The 15,629-nt window shown below is 48.8% G+C and overlaps 1 protein-coding gene across 1 annotated transcript in view; it reads left to right on the top strand.

Moving 5' to 3' along the window:
* Positions 1 to 2,602: 2,602 nt before the first annotated feature.
* Positions 2,603 to 15,629, top strand: part of SCART1 (scavenger receptor family member expressed on T cells 1) — a gene marked incomplete at both ends in the record, with an annotated part of 64,036 nt that continues 51,009 nt past the window's right edge. Inside the window, 13 exons of the mRNA XM_080912980.1 lie at positions 2,603 to 2,666; positions 4,235 to 4,567; positions 5,676 to 5,969; positions 6,688 to 6,996; positions 7,379 to 7,684; positions 7,782 to 8,099; positions 8,172 to 8,486; positions 10,466 to 10,783; positions 10,950 to 11,018; positions 11,091 to 11,405; positions 11,636 to 11,659; positions 12,335 to 12,472; positions 12,889 to 13,057. Coding sequence (XP_080769106.1) covers positions 2,603 to 2,666; positions 4,235 to 4,567; positions 5,676 to 5,969; positions 6,688 to 6,996; positions 7,379 to 7,684; positions 7,782 to 8,099; positions 8,172 to 8,486; positions 10,466 to 10,783; positions 10,950 to 11,018; positions 11,091 to 11,405; positions 11,636 to 11,659; positions 12,335 to 12,472; positions 12,889 to 13,057 — 2,972 coding nt within the window. The remainder of the gene's footprint in view (positions 2,667 to 4,234; positions 4,568 to 5,675; positions 5,970 to 6,687; positions 6,997 to 7,378; positions 7,685 to 7,781; positions 8,100 to 8,171; positions 8,487 to 10,465; positions 10,784 to 10,949; positions 11,019 to 11,090; positions 11,406 to 11,635; positions 11,660 to 12,334; positions 12,473 to 12,888; positions 13,058 to 15,629) is intronic.

Here is a 15,629-nt window from a genome sequence, read left to right as displayed (position 1 = left end):
GCCATTCGGACTTGGGTGAAGTGGGAATCTCAGCATCATTTTGATGTGTGTTTTTCTGGAGGCTAATGACATTGAACATTTTTTTCCCATGAATAAAATGTGACAAGCAGAATGTGCAGCTTTCTCGTCTACTGTGTTTTCTTTCCTGTTTAGAGAGCTTTCTCCAGCAAGGGCAGGAATGCTAATCTTTTCACTCCTTTCACCCAGGTGGACACATTTTATCAAGTGCAGGATTTGAGTTGGCTGACGGTTGCACACTTTCTATGAGCTTCTGTGTCAGATGAGATTCCCTGTCATTCAGTGGTTCTCAACAGCAGCAGTTCTCAATGCGTGGGTTGCAACCTCTTTGAAGATTGAATGACCCTTTCACAGGGCTCATATAAAATATCCTGAACACCAGACATTTATGTCATGATTCATAACAGTATCAAAATTATAGCTATGAATTAGCAAAGAAATGGTTTATGGTTGTGTACCAACACAACATGATGTATTAAACGGTCCCAGCACTAGGAAGGTTGAGAACCACTGCTTTACAGGTAACACACTCTATGTGCAGCTCTTTTTGGTGAGGTTTCCCAAGAGTTTTAAAAATGACAGCGTGTGTCTTTTGGATTTATTCCATTGAGGATCTGTTTATTGAATCTGTAAACTTGTGCCTTTCAGGTTCAGAGGAAACTCCTTTAGGGAATTTTCAGCCATCAATCTTCTTCAGTGCCTCTGCAGACCCACGGTCTATCTTTCCTTTCTGGACAATCATTCAAAACAAGCAGCAGATCTCCGGGCCCACTGATGCTGGAGATTCAGTTTCTTTCTGTTGTTTAAACTGAGTACATTTTGGTGACCTTCAGGTTCACGGAGGCCATCCAGCCGATCTGTCACTGAATTCTCTCACTCTGTTTTTGGCTACTTTACTTTTACTTTGATGATATCTATCTGCTGTTTCAAGTAATAGCTTTACTGAGCTACAACTCTTATATAGCAATCATGCTATATCTGTATATGTGCACTCTTCCAAGTACACAGTGTGGTAGCCCTAATAACTACCTGCAGCAACTCATTTTAGTATACTGTTGCATTTCAGGAGGAAACTTTGTGCCTTTGGTGATCATTTTTCATCACATCCTCCTGTGGCCCATTAGCAATCCAACTGACTGTCTGTTGTGCTGGTGGATTTGCCCATTCTGGAAATTTTAGATAAAGCAATCATACACATTCTTATGATTTCTTTATCTGAAATGTCCAGAGAAGAATTCCTGAGCACTGTTTGTTTAACTTTTACAGAACTAACCTCATAGGATATATATATATATATATATATATATATATATATATATATATATATATATATATATATATATATATATTGGCTGAGATTTTTTTTACAACTTTATTTTAAAGAACAAAGATAAATGTACAGATTTTAAGCATTTTTTGCATAAAAGTATATAATACATTTTTGTCAGTACTTGTTTTTTTTTTTTAAAGGTTTGATAGTGTGATCAAGATCCCACCAGTTACAATGAGCAAAAAGTACATGTAAAACAAGATGCAACCTGGAAATAGTCAAAGTTTTCTTGGTGTGTAAAGATTTTTTTTTTTAACAATGAGCAGACAGAACATGTAATACAGGGTACAACCCGAAATTTGTCAGTGCGTTCTTGGTGGGTAAGGATTGAGCATGACTATTTTTTTTTTTTGTTTTGTTTTCTTTTTTTCTTGAACTTCATACAGTCTGTGAGTTGTTTCTGGGGCAGTGCAAGCCTCTGGGGTTAGCTTCCCACTATCAGTGACTGCATATTATGTCTGTTCTTTTGTGACTGGGTTATCTCACTCAGGATGATATTTTCTAGATGCTGGCTGAGATTTTTTATTTGTTTTCATTTGTTTTGAGAGAATTGGCAGTTGCAGAAGTATTTTTAAGGTTTTCAGGTCTGTTTCAGGTCCTTGCAGATGGTCCTGCCATTTAACATTGCATTGTGAGTTTCCTGGTTTTTCATAGGTTGGGTGGTTCTCTGCAGATCTCAGACAGTTTGGTTTTCTGCTACGAGACTCTTGGATCCCTTGCGTCTTCTGAATAGGTTAGTCTCTGTCAGGCTCCGTGTGCTATGCTTCCCTTCCTGTGAACTTTATATACCAATGACAGCTCTTACAGAATTACCTGGTCTGCCTCATTCTTCTGTTCCAGTCGGAACTCCACAAATCCTCAAGGATGCCACATGCATGGCAGGAAATGCTTCTCTGGGCACACTTACTGTGCTGGTGACGGTTTTGGGTGGGGTACATAGATAATAGGTCTTCGCTCCACTCTGCTAAAGTCAGACAGGCCACCTGTCTGGTGGTGGGGTCTGGATGAGGTTCTCCTTTAGTGGTTATCAGTATGGGAGGAAACCACCCCAGCCCCTTGCTCATGTCTGGTCGTGCTCAGGACCAGCGAGGTCATTGGCTGCTCCGCTACAGACAGAGATGTAGAGTTGCTGATGTGCTAGGGAGAGGCTCTTGCTGTACCTATCAGACACAGGCTAATGGTTCTCTTACATCGATACAATTGGCTGTAGGACAAGATCTCCTTTATTGCTACGGCTCTGGACTCTGTGCAGCGATGAGGACAACACTTTGGACTCTGAGTTTGGGGTCACTTCTCACTCTCAGGGCAGCTCTCCTGGGTGAGTATCTTTGTTTTGCATATTTGTACATATGACATTGAGCAAGCAGTAGACATTGGGTGTCCAGGCATGTGGCATGAGACTCTAGCTATAACCAGCTTTTCCACTCAGCTTGAGGAAGGTTAGACTTCCCAGGGCCAGAGAGTCCTGAGATGCAAAGACCCTCCATGGTCTTCCTCTAATATCAAAAGTGCAAGTTCAGCCCAAGCATGTGTTCAGAGCCCAGATGCACGGCTAAGCCTAAACCTGGTCATGGGGAATGCAACCCAAATGCCATGGATCTATAGGTCCTGCAGAGGCGTCTTTGTCCGGTGTCTCTTTGAGCTGTGTGGAGCCTGGTGAGAAAGCCTGGTAATTGAGCAATATTGACTCTTACAGAGCTGCCATTCTAGGGTAGAGAATATGGAGGGAGGTGACTGAAGGGTTGGTGTGAGAGGTAGCAGTAAATTCAGGCTGTGTGTGTGTGTGTGTGTGTGTGTGTGGTTGTGTGGTTGTGTGTGTGTGTGTGCATGCGTGTGTGTGACAGTGAGAGCGAGAGGGAGGGGCAGGGGAGAAAAGCAGATTGTGGGCCCTTGAAACTGGCTGAGCAGACTGTTCACTCCCTGGTTGTCCAGGGGTACAAGAAAGGAGGTGACCATGGTGCTGAACTGAAGTCACCCAGTAGTAATGGGGGCATCTGCAGAGAGTGAGGCAAGCTGGGACCTGAAGAAGACATCTGCACGTGGGGTTTCCGAGTCCTAATGACTTGTCTTTATGCAAGAGGCAAGGCCAGAGCATACTACATCCAGGGAGGAGCAGGGCAAGGGAGATGAAAAGGCTGGGGGTAGGGGGTGGGGACGATAGTGATGGACAACCCAGAGGGAGGCCCAAGCTTTCCTCAGGTGGGAGAGAAATGTAAGAGGTCCCATCTTTCTTCTCCCACTGTCATAGAAGACCCTTTAACAGTGCCTGGAGATGTCTCCTTTTCCCAGGCTGACACCGTATAGCTTCGGTCCTGAGGAAGTGTCTCTTCTGCACTAGCAGGGGTTAGTGTGGGTGGCAAGGGTGAAGCTTGCAGAAGCCTGGAAGCAAATGCTGGGATGGGGACAGGGATGGGTAGTGGTGTGCTGGCTGACCCAACCAGAGGCGGCACAGTGGAGACAGGAACCAATAATAAAGTGGCAGCGTGCAGGGATTAACCAGGTGGACACTGCACATGATACGCTGGGTAACTATGTGGGTGGGGTTGGCTGAGACTTGTGGGGGCCTTGGAGGGCAGGGTCTCCAATGGAAGTGGGCCTATGATATTTGGGGGCAGCATCGGGTACGAGTCATTCCAGCAGGACAAAGATACTTTATTTTCTTTCGGGATATCATCACAGCTTTTGGGATTCAGAGCTACTGGCAGTAAGAAGTGTGTGGGGAGTTGTGAAACAATGTTTTGGTCTTTGTGTGAGCCCTGCCTGTCACCTTTCCAGAAAGGGCTGCTTTGCATTTGAGGACTTAAAGCAAGGCTTTAGAAACGAGCCAGGGTGAACGCAGTTTGTGGCTTCTGTCTCCAAGATCATGGTTGGTTCTGTTCCCACCAGGCACGACTTCTGAAAGTGGCCAAGGCAATCTGAGGCTGGCACACAGGCAGAGCACGTGTGATGGAGTGGTGCTGGTTCAACACCAAGGGGAGTGGGGCCATGTGTGCAACCTGGAGTGGACACTGTCAGAGGCCTCTGTGGTGTGTAGACAGCTGGGCTGTGGTCCTGCCGTGGGTGCTCCCAAATATGTACCCCTGCCTGGAGAGATGGTCCGGCCCTGGCTGCACAATGTATCCTGTTGGGGCAATGAGTCCTCTCTCTGGGAGTGTAGCCTTGGGGCATGGAGTCAGCGGGCCTGCCCCCATGAGTGGGTGGTGGTGGCTCTCTGTGCAAGTAAGTGGAGCTGGGGGCTGGAGATGCTGGTGAGAGGCAGGGAATGAGAAAGCACTTATCCTGGGGCTCTGTGGCAGAGGTTCCGGATGGGAGCACTCTGTTGGATGTTACCATCTCTCCTCCTTGGATCCCTCTAATTCTTTCAACAAATGCTTAGATGACAAGCACTGTTCTAGGGGCTGGTGACTTAGCTATGAACAAACCCGACAAAACTTGCTTGGTGGAGCACGTGCTTCTAGGGGGAGGCACAAAGAACAGGGAGATTAAAGTGCAGGTTTTGGGTGGTTCCCACTGATCTTGCTGTTGGCTCCAGGAGCACAGTAAGCATGCACTCAAGTTTACAATTAAATGACCGAGAGGAAGATGCTTTCCCTTGGAAGCTGACTTTTAGAACCATCTGCCCTCTCTGTGAGTTCATTTGGACAGGTGTCCTGTGGCTGGAGTAGGACCCCATGTTATTTTGGGGCTTAGCACCAAACTGTTGTAGGCCTTATTAAAAATGCTTTAGCTGGATGGTGATCACACACTGTTAGAATTCCAGTGCTTGGGAGGCAGAGGCATGTGGATCTCTGATTTTGGGGCCAACCTGGTCTACAGAGTGAGTTCCAGGACAGCCAGGGCTACACAGAGAAAAACAAAACAAAATAAAATGCTCTCGGGGATGGAGAGATGGCTCAGCAGTTAGGAGCAAGCACCGTTCTTGCAGAGGATGTGGATTTGAATCCCAGAATCCACAGAGAGAAGCTGACAGCTGCCTGTAAATCCAGCTCTAGGGGATCCAATGCCTCTGATACCCACAGACACTTATACATTACACCTACATGCAGGCACAAACACACAACTGAGATGATAAAAACACACCTTAATATTCATTTGATTTGGACTTTTAAGAGGGTGACCACAGTCACTGGCCTGAATGAAGCCTAGTGCCAGGTCCTTGTTCCCTGAAGATGGAGAAGGGTAACCTGGTTTCAGTTGTCATTCCTTATAGGCTTCTGGGCCTATAGTATGTGGCTGGGAAAATGAGTATTGCCCACACAGACAGATTCCATGTGGCTGTGTGACTGATAGGTCCTTACCTTCTGTAACTTGGGCTTGTGCACCATAGATGGCACCTTCCGGGAGATCCGGCTGGTGAAGGGCCACAGTCCCTGTGCAGGACTCCCCGAGATCAGGAACATGAATGGCGTGGACCGCCTCTGTGGCCTGCATGTGGAGGAGGCCACAGTGTTCTGCCGTGAGCTGGAGTGTGGTCATGTGCTCCAGGCCCCCCGTCAAGATGTGGGTGTCAGTAAGTACATGACCTGCAAGGGCACTGAGCCCACCATCCGCAACTGCAGACTCAACAACAAGCTGCGTGGTGGCTGCAACCTGCTGCTGGATGCAGAAGTAGTATGCTCAGGTAAGATGCTTGAGGCACCCAGAATGATGCCTGGATACCAAACAGCCCAGGCGTGGGCCTTGCCTCTCATGGATGGTTCTCACGTAGCTTGCTGCCTCAGAATAGATTAGGCTGAGAAGTTGAAGGAAAATTTATAGTTTTGGGCTCTGCATTGAAAGCTCTGGCACTACCCGTGAGCTGGCAGGAGGCAGTGTGACCAGGGTCTGATGTATCACTTCAACAGGGTGGGGTTGGGCCAGTGTGATACCCTAGCTATGACCATTGGGAAGGGATTCCTGACAGGATGGGCCTAAGGTATTTCATCTGTGATTGCTTCATGGCCAATCCATGTTGGTGAGGGTTGGGTACCAGTCTCCCCTAGTCCTAAAGTACACATGCATGACATGGCTGTCACGGCTGCTTGATTGTGTTCTAAGTAAGAGGTGGACAAGGCACCCATCATGGTGCCCACAAAAGGGTACACACATAGCTTGGAGGCTTGGTATTGCCTATAAGGGTGAGGGTGCCATTGTCTCGGACTGGCAGAGGTTGGGACAAGTGTGATTGGCAGAACAGGTGAGTCTGAACCCTGATCTCTGGATGCATGTTTCTGCTGGTGTCAAAACACTGCTTGGGCAGAGGAATTTCCCTGCCTGCTGGTTCTTGTGGTGTAAGACGACAGACAGCTCAGGGCTATTGACTCAAGGGCACTGTTCTGAGGGGATGTCTGCCCTCACAGGACATGTGGAGGCCCGGCTAGTGGGTGGAGAGCATTCCTGTGCCGGACGCCTGGAGGTTCTTCGGGGACTGACGTGGGGTACCGTCTGCCATGCTGATCTGGACTTGCCCACAGCCCATGTGGTGTGTCGGGAGTTAGGGTGTGGTATGGCTGTGTCTAGACTTGGGGGTGCTCAGTTCGGCCAGGGCTCAGGGCCTGTGTGGCTAGAAGCCTTCCACTGCGTGGGGAATGAATCGCTGCTGTTCCACTGCCCTCGGGAGCCTGGTCACCACTGTGGTCACAACCAGGATGTTGTACTCACCTGCTCAGGTGAGTACCCGTGTGGCTTCTGCAGGCAAAGTCCTCGCCTCTTCCGAATACCACCCTCCATGGCCCACATTAGATGGCTTTAAGCGGAGCCCGTTCAGGTATTTCTGGCCAGGAGAATGGCCATCTTCCCGATGAACTTGATTATGCTGGTTCAGGTAGCAGAGAAGTGATGGGAAGGGTTCTTATTGCATAGGAATTTCTAGCCTGCTTTGGCTCCTCTGCAGCTGGGCAGAAGCAGAAGATAATGGGGGTGGGTGGGGGGGTGAGGATCTTCAGGGAGAAGGGCTTTATCATGTCACACAGAGAAGAAAAAGTTCCACAGAAGTAGGATTCTGAGCTGGGTCTGTGGGGTGGGGCGGTTTTGACATTGCCTCTTCTACAGAGTTCCGGTTGGTCAATGGCAGCAGCGACTGTGAAGGCCGCGTGGAACTCCAAGTGCAAGGGACCTGGGCGCCCCTCTGTGCTGCCACCTGGGACCTAGCAGACGCCATGGTCCTCTGTCGCCAACTCAACTGTGGCAATGCAGTATCCATACCTCCAGGAGGACATTTTGGTGATGGGGATAACCCCATCTGGCCAGATGTATTTCATTGTGTGGGGACAGAGCCTCATTTGTTTCACTGTCCGGCAAGCACCCTGGGGGCCCGTGGTTGCGTCCTGGGAAATACAGCTTCCGCCATCTGTTCAGGTGAATGCAGGGAACAGGTCAGCAGGGGTGGTGGGCAGTGGCTGAGAGAGGGTAGGGTAGCCTGGCGTGGTAGTCTTCTTAAGCCATTTCCTGCTAGGACTCCAAGACATCCTGCGGCTGAGAGATGGACAGAGCCACTGTGATGGCCGTGTAGAGATTTCCCTGGATGGCTCATGGGGCCGCGTATTGGACGATGCCTGGGACCTGCATGGGGCCAGCGTGGTGTGCAGACAGCTCGGGTGTGGAGAGGCGCAGAGAGCCTATGATGCTCCAGCTCCTGGCTTCAGGACAGCCCCTGTAGGGCTGAGCCAGGCGCGCTGCCTGGGCTCTGAGACCCACCTGACGCAGTGCAATGTTTCTACGTCTCTGCTGGTGCCTGCTGAAACCTTGCGTGACGCAGGAGTGGTGTGCTCCGGTGAGTGTGTAGCTCCCACTCCCACAGTCTCCCTCGTGATATTCAGTTATGTGTGACCCAGTCTCTCTACAGGGAGCCTGCGCATGAGGCTGGCTGCGGGCCCAGGTCGATGTGCTGGGCGCGTGGAGATCTTCTATCAGGGCTCATGGGGCACTGTGTGTGATGATGCATGGGACCTTCAGGACGCGCATGTGGTCTGTAGGCAGCTGGACTGTGGCCATGCCCTCAGTGCTCCCGGGAATGCTCACTTTGGGGCAGGGACTGGGCACATCTGGATGGATGAGCTGCACTGCTTGGGAAATGAGTCTTCATTGTGGAAGTGCCAGTCAGGAAGCTGGGGCCAACATGACTGCAGACACAAGGAGGATGCTGGAGTGTTCTGCTCAGGTGGGTGCTGCCTCTGGATTAGCAGCTGAGCATCAGATGCATGGCTTAGTGTCCATGGTTACCTTTCCAGCTCAAGAGAGAGCTCTTTCTACGTTCCTACTCCATGGAAACACAGACAGACACCCACAAACAGATACCACACACACACACACACACACACCCTTAGTGTTATGTGTCTCTCCTTTCCCCGTTTCCCTATGTATGACCCCTCCCTTTTCTTAACTAAGCCTCCCCATGTCCCCCCCCCCGTGTCCCATCCTTCTCTAGAAGAATTCTCTCTGCCCCCCCACAATCCCTTTCTACTCTCCTGGCATTTGGTTCCTTCAGGTTATATTTTTCCAATCTAAAGATTTGGAGCTGTGATCCATAAAGAGGAGAACATGTGACCTTTGCCTTTCTGGGTTTGAGTTTCACTCAGCAAAGCATTTCCACTTCCGGTCATTGACCTGTGCATTTCATGACTTCATTTTCCTTCACAGCTGATAGAACTCACTGTGCATAGCAATGGACTTTCAGTATCCACACAGCAGCTGAAGGACATCTAATCAGGGTGGGCCATTCTCTAAAGGCTAAACATATACCTACCCTGTAGTTAGCAATACTATTCCTTGGAAATGAAGACAGCTGATACAACTCCATCTTTTTTTGAAAAGACTGGATCTTTGTCATCCTGGCTGTTGGAACTCTCTGTGTAGACCAGGTTGGCCTTGAACTCACAAGAATCCTCTTGCCTGGCCTCTGCTTCCCGAGTGTTGGAATTAAAGTCATGTGCCACCATACCCAACTGATACCTCCAGTTCTTAATTTTGATTTTTGTCTCACTGTGTCCTGGAGAACACAGTTTTTTTTTTTTTTTTTTCAGAACACCTTTGAGGCTGTTGTGCTGTTCACTTCATGTCTGGAGCCATCATTCTTGAGTCGAGTACTTGCTACTGCTATTAGGAGAGGCACCAGACATTTCTGGCGGGTTTTTATATATATATCCAACAGAGAAGGCAGCCTTCAGGTTCACTTATGATGCTATGAATTGCAGAATTTCTTTTTTAAGTTTCATTGTGTGTATATATGTGGGTGTCTTTGTGCATGTATGTGCACCATGTATGTACCCTGGGGCCTGGGAAGCCAGAGCTAGAGTTACAGACGGTTGCCAGCCACCATGTGAATCCTGGGAACTGGACATTGGTTCATTATGAAAGCAGTAACATTCTTAACTTTCGGGCTATCTCTTCAGCCCCTTGCTATCTCTTTAGAAGGCTGGATGGGAATATTCTTTTCTATCTCTGTGTCTCTTGTGCATATCTACAGTTTTATCTATCATGAATCTACACAAAGCATCTGTAACTCATTTGTCACTGGGCACATCTGTCATTTCCGTGGCCTGGTTACTTCAGTCTGCTGTAATCCAGAGCCTGGGTCTCTCCTTGACTCACAGATTTAATTTGCCTTGGTAATGTATAAGTCACATTTTTTTTTTAAATCACTGTGACAAAATACATAGAACATTTTAAAAGGACAGAGTGATGTAGGCACATGGTTTCATGGTTGGTTTCTGGGTGATGTTTGGGTATAAAGAAAGCAAAGACACTCACAGTGGAAGCAGACAGACACGGACAGGGGCCCACCCCCACTATCTGCCTCCTCTGTTTGGAACCCACCACTTCAAGTCTCTAGAATCTCCCCTAATACTGCCACCACCTGGGAACAAAGCCCTCAACAACTGTGTTGGTGTCATTTAATATTCAAATTGAAAGAGAACCCAGAAGTGGGGCTGCTGGGTTGTATAGTTCTACTTTTGAACTTCCAAGGAACCTCTGTTCTGCTTTCTATAGATGGTGGAAACTAGAAAAACCCATATGCAAGTGATGTCAGGCCATAATTGGGTCAAATGCCATTATGTGTCTGTGACATTCTTGGATTGGCCTGTTCCTTCTGAGACTGTCAGAGGAGCCTGAAGGAAGGTCTCCCTGTGCCTTCTACAGAATCCGTGGCTCTGAGACTGCGAGGTGGAACCAGTGGCTGTGTTGGATGGCTGGACGTGCTCTACAATGGGTCCTGGGGTGCTGTGTGCAGCAACGCACTCAGAGACATCTCCTTGAGCATCATCTGCAGACAGCTGGGATGTGGGGACCAGGGCTGGCTGGAGAACAGGCCTTCTCCTGGGCCTGGCTTGGGAATCTCCTGGGTGGATAATATCAATTGTCGAAAGCTACACAATGCCACCCTGTGGCAATGCCCTTCAGCCCCATGGAACCCACACTCGTGTACTCAGGAGGAGGAGGTCTGGATTAACTGTGAAGGTGTGTGCTGATAGCTCAAGGGTGGGCCCCAGTAATAGCTTCTGTGTTCTGACAAACCACCAAAAGTGCCTGCCATTGAACTTCATGGCTGGAGGCTGAGTTCATCAACATTTTCATCTCAAGCCTCACAGGGCAATGTATACCAATGGCTGTGTTTGTTTTATAGGACTGGCACAGATAGTTCCCCAGGACCCTGCAGACACCCCAAACTGCTCTTCTCCACTTGGTTGCTTAGGTATGCATCTACAAGCCTCCTGCCCACCTGCCCATTCAAGGGACAACACTGTGACCTCTGTCTCCTTTCCAGAGGACAGTGTACTGCGTGTGCGCGGGGGTGAGGATGGCTGTTCCGGGCGTGTGGAGCTCTGGCATGCAGGCTCATGGGGCACAGTGTGTGACGACTCCTGGGGCCTGGCTGACGCTGAAGTTGTGTGCCGGCAGCTGGGCTGCGGCCAGGCCTTGGCTGCTTTGGGAGAGGCCGCCTTTGGCCCTGGTGTGGGGCCTGTGTGGCTGGATGAGGTGGAGTGCCTTGGCAGTGAGGTGACCCTGGAGGCCTGCCGGGCTGAGCTCTGGGGACATGGAGACTGCACGCACAAGGAAGATGCAGGTGTTCGCTGTGCGGGTGAGTTGGTGGCAGGCAGAAGTAGGGACAGGCTTGATACACTGGTTTCTTTAGCTGCCCTTCATGCTCAGGTTCATAAGTAGGTACTGAGCTCTGAGATGTAGGGTTCTACTGGGAACGCCTTATGACCCTACGTGACCCAGGCTAAGCTGGTAGTTGGTAGATGCTACTTTTTAGGTGTGAGCATATCTGTTCTGCTGAGGCTTCTCCATCTCATATTTTTCTTGCAGGTGTCTCCACAACCACTGCATTGTGTAAGTGTCTCTTTCTCTACCCAGCCACCCCACCACCATCAACCAGAGGGCTAGCGGTGGAGCTCAATTCTGATTGGTCCACTTTGGAAACTCATGCTTTTATGTCACATTACCAGTATTGGATCTAGGCTATATCATCATTCTGTGATGGACACTTCTCTCCACTGCACTGCCTGCTGTGTGGGAAATGGAGGAGCAGCAGAGGTCACGAGTCCTCAAGTTTTAGGGCCTTTAACTTGGGGACTATGTTTTGTGGCTTGGGTATGCCATGTTGTCTTGGATAGTTTTTGCCCAGTGCAAGGTAGAGAGTAAGGCAGGGAGCCCTGCCCTAAGCCCTGCCCCGTGCTCACATCTGTGTCTTGTCCTTCCCCCATTCCCTGCCTGGTTCCTCACCCTTGAACATTCTTATTGTATTTCCCAATGGCGTCTCTACAGTCATCTCTATGGGCTTTTTTACTTCCTCTAATCAGGGACTGGGCATCTGGGATCTTCTTTTTGGGTAGTTTGTCCTATAAACCTTTAGACCATTTCCCATGAGCAGCAACCTGCTCTCAGGTATTCTGGAGATCCAGCTGTCCTGGGTGTCCCAACCCCTTTCGGCAAGGCTGAGGTCATTTAAGCCTTAGGTTAGATGATTCCATACAGCGAAGGTACAGCTATCTCTATACCCCACAGCTCCTTCCCTGACCACTCCACCTGTTGCTGAGGTCTGGAGCCTGCCTGAGATTGCCTGCTTGGTGCTTGGGTGCCTCCTGGGCATCGTCTTCCTGGTTGTGATTGCTCAGTGGCGCCACATCAGAGATGCTCGAATGGGTATGTCATGTGCTGGTATGGTGTTCAGGGAAAGTACGACAGGAAATTGGGGGATGCTCTATGAGATCCTGACCCCAGCAGGCATATCTTGCTTTTGGCACTGCCCTGCAATTTGACAGGTCTCTTGTAGCCACTGCTGAGTTAGATCCTGGGGAACCCTAAGATGTGGTCTAGAAAATGCTGGGTTCTTTTTTTCTATGCTACTGAGCTGGCTGGATATGATATTCTGCATACTCAGGACTTCTCCATGTCTCCCTCAATCTCTTGTGCTGTCTTGCGGTGAGATGCCAGACCTTTGAGTGAGGGGTTGATCTCAGTGAGCAGTCACATCACACACAGGAGACTGCAGGTCCCAGAAGGGTGGGCTTAAATTAGAAGAATGCTTGTTCTGGAACATTCTGGGATGGTCTCCACAGGTTCTGGCATGTTGGGGCATCTACAGTCAGATGGTGTCTATGAGGACATTGATGTTGTCCCTGTGCCAAAGAAAGAGGAGAAGAACACAGTATTCAGGCTCCAGATGCTGGAAGAAGGTTATGATGATGTGGAAGAGCCTGAGGATCAGCCCACAGAGAATAAGGGGGAGTAGAATGGGCACTGCTGAGCTTGGTAGGTATGTCCCTTTGTGCTCAGAGATCTATCACACTCCTGCTTCACTGGTCCTGATGGTGGCTGTGCTTGCATTTAAAGGATGAACAGCTACTTCTCAGTGTCTCTGACCCCTTTTCCTACATTGGTCCTGGACACTGGGCTATGCCTCCATCCTTTCAAGGCTAGTCCACAGAGTCCTCTACTGAATAGGCACAAGGTCCAAGTAGTCATTGCTGTTCCTTTGGCTCCTTTTATGAGCTTTACACAATGACCTTTTATAACCCTGTGGATAGTAGCTTGTAGGAGGGACTCTGGACAAACAGTGAGGGAGGAGGGGTGGATGATGTGAGTATCAAGCTGTCTCCTGAGTCATTGTGTCATCACCTACTCCCCATGGTTCATCCCTTTGTGGCTTTGATCTTCAGTGGAAAATCTAGAGTGAATGATGCCTGTGAAATGCTTGAATATTACAGTGATTGTTTCTTCTCCTAAACAGGCAGGAGTCTGCAGCTCAATGCTGAGGCTGGGAAGAAAGACTATGGTAGTTCCTATCCCAGCACCTGATGTCTTTGCTGACCTTAGGGGTCACAAGACTGTCCTATTTCTGGGAGATAAAGGACTAGCCCTCTTTTATTAAGCAAATGTTATTAAACTTTGAATTCACAGTTGAATTGTCAGTCCTTCTAGAGACTGTTACCAGATTCTGCCATGGCTCTCATTATAGTTTGGGCTCTATTATTTTTCTCCTGACTACTGTCCATTACTCTTTGTTCTGGGTGCTTTTCAGGAATTTTACCCACCATTCCCACAGTTCTCTTGAGAGGGAGATGGCTTCCTAGTGAAGCATGGCCTTGACTCTACTGTCACCTGAAGGCATGCCTGTCTTCTCTCTGTGAGAGGTTAGTGCACATGACACTACAGCTGTCCTGTCTTGGTCTCAGCATACTCTGGGAACATGAGGGCTGTTGTGTGACAAAACTTACTGGGCAAATGCAACACACATGCCTGCTCACCTCAGATAGGGATCACATGCTAGAACAAAGTACAGACACTACCAAAGTCCAATTTGGTGAGCCAATGAGTTTTACTGGGGCTACTTTCAGGAATATGAGTAAAGGGTTACTTACAGAAACAGAAATGACTCAAAGACAGGTGTTTCACCAAAGCTCATCCCAGCATGGGTGACAGCTCACAAAGTTAGGAATCTGGAGCACACTGCCTAGCCTACAGGCAGCTCAACAGGTTAGTGTCCTTTCTAGGTGCCTCAGTTGACATAAATTTCTTTCAGAAAGCTAGCTGGTTTCTGCTTTTTCTAGGCAGGTCTGGTCTGAGGGGTTTCTTTGCAGATCAGCTTTACTACACTGAGAGGAACTCTCAGCTATAATTATTTATTTTGACAGGGAGGGGGCTAGTGAATTTGATCACTTTCAGGGACTTCCTGACTCTGTTTTGAATTGTTTACCTTCCTAATTAAGGAACTTCCCTTCAAAAGGGAATGTTTCAATCTCCGAAGAAATTGTTATATAACAAGGTAAAACAAAAACTTACATGACCACACCCTCAGGACTAACACTGACCACCTTTTTATTCAGGACTACAACCTCCAAGTCCAGTCTGATCTGGGGCCTCTTTTCTCACCAAAGCAGCCCATGATTACATTCCCCTAGCTACCTCCATCCATTGCCTATCTACTAATGGCCACTGTTTTTGACCTTCTCTACAGATGAAACTCCTCTGGGAATATATACTTCCATATATTCTCTACATTACCACAGTCTCCCTGGGAACCTGTTTTATTGTGTCTGCTTCCCTCTTTCATGTAGATGGCTTGTGTGTGCTAAGAGCTATCATGTGATAAGAGTAGACCATCATGAGGTTCTTATGAACACTAATGTCTTCTAGTGTCCTACTGTGCCATTATGGTAGAAAGCAAACTGCTGGTATGCCTCGGAGGATGAATTCTCTTGTCTCTTCTGTTGTCATGGTAGAGTCAGCCCCTGGGATCCTGATGGATTTTGGACATACAGAGTGGGAAAAATATTAAAAATGTTAGTTTTGATCTCAGGAAATTCTGTGGATGATCCAGGCCCTGAGGGTGTGAGCTTGGGAAAGCTGGTTGTCTGCCCTGATGTGCACCAGCTTAGAGGTGATTCATCCCCACCCCTTGCCTCTCAGCATCTGCAACAGAGCTGGTTGCAAAGTCATAAGAGTGGGAGAACTGGCCCTGCCCCCTCGCTGGGCTGTAGCTTGAATGAGGAGGCCCTGTACCTTCCCTGGACAGCACTGGCTCTGGTGGTAGGTAGGGGTGTGGGTGAGCCAGCCCCAAGGGTATGAGAGCTGGAGAGATGACCCTGTCCCTGTTGGCAGCAGCTTTGGGTGGGCTAGCCAAGGGCAGTGCTGGAGAGCTTGCTCTGGTGATGTAGATGTGAAAGACCTGACCAGCCCAGCTATCACCCAGGCCCAGATCCAGGGTGTTGAGTTGGCCCACAAAATCTACACCATCTCTAAACTGTTGGGGTGCATTAAAGGGCAAGTCCTGCCGGTCCAAAGCTTCAGCAGCTCCACA

The sequence above is a fragment of the Micromys minutus genome (assembly GCF_963924665.1).
Source record: "Micromys minutus genome assembly, chromosome: 2".
NCBI classification, from domain to species: domain Eukaryota; kingdom Metazoa; phylum Chordata; class Mammalia; order Rodentia; family Muridae; genus Micromys; species Micromys minutus.
Note: the sequence above shows the minus strand (reverse complement) of the source record. Positions and strands in the feature narration are given on the sequence as shown.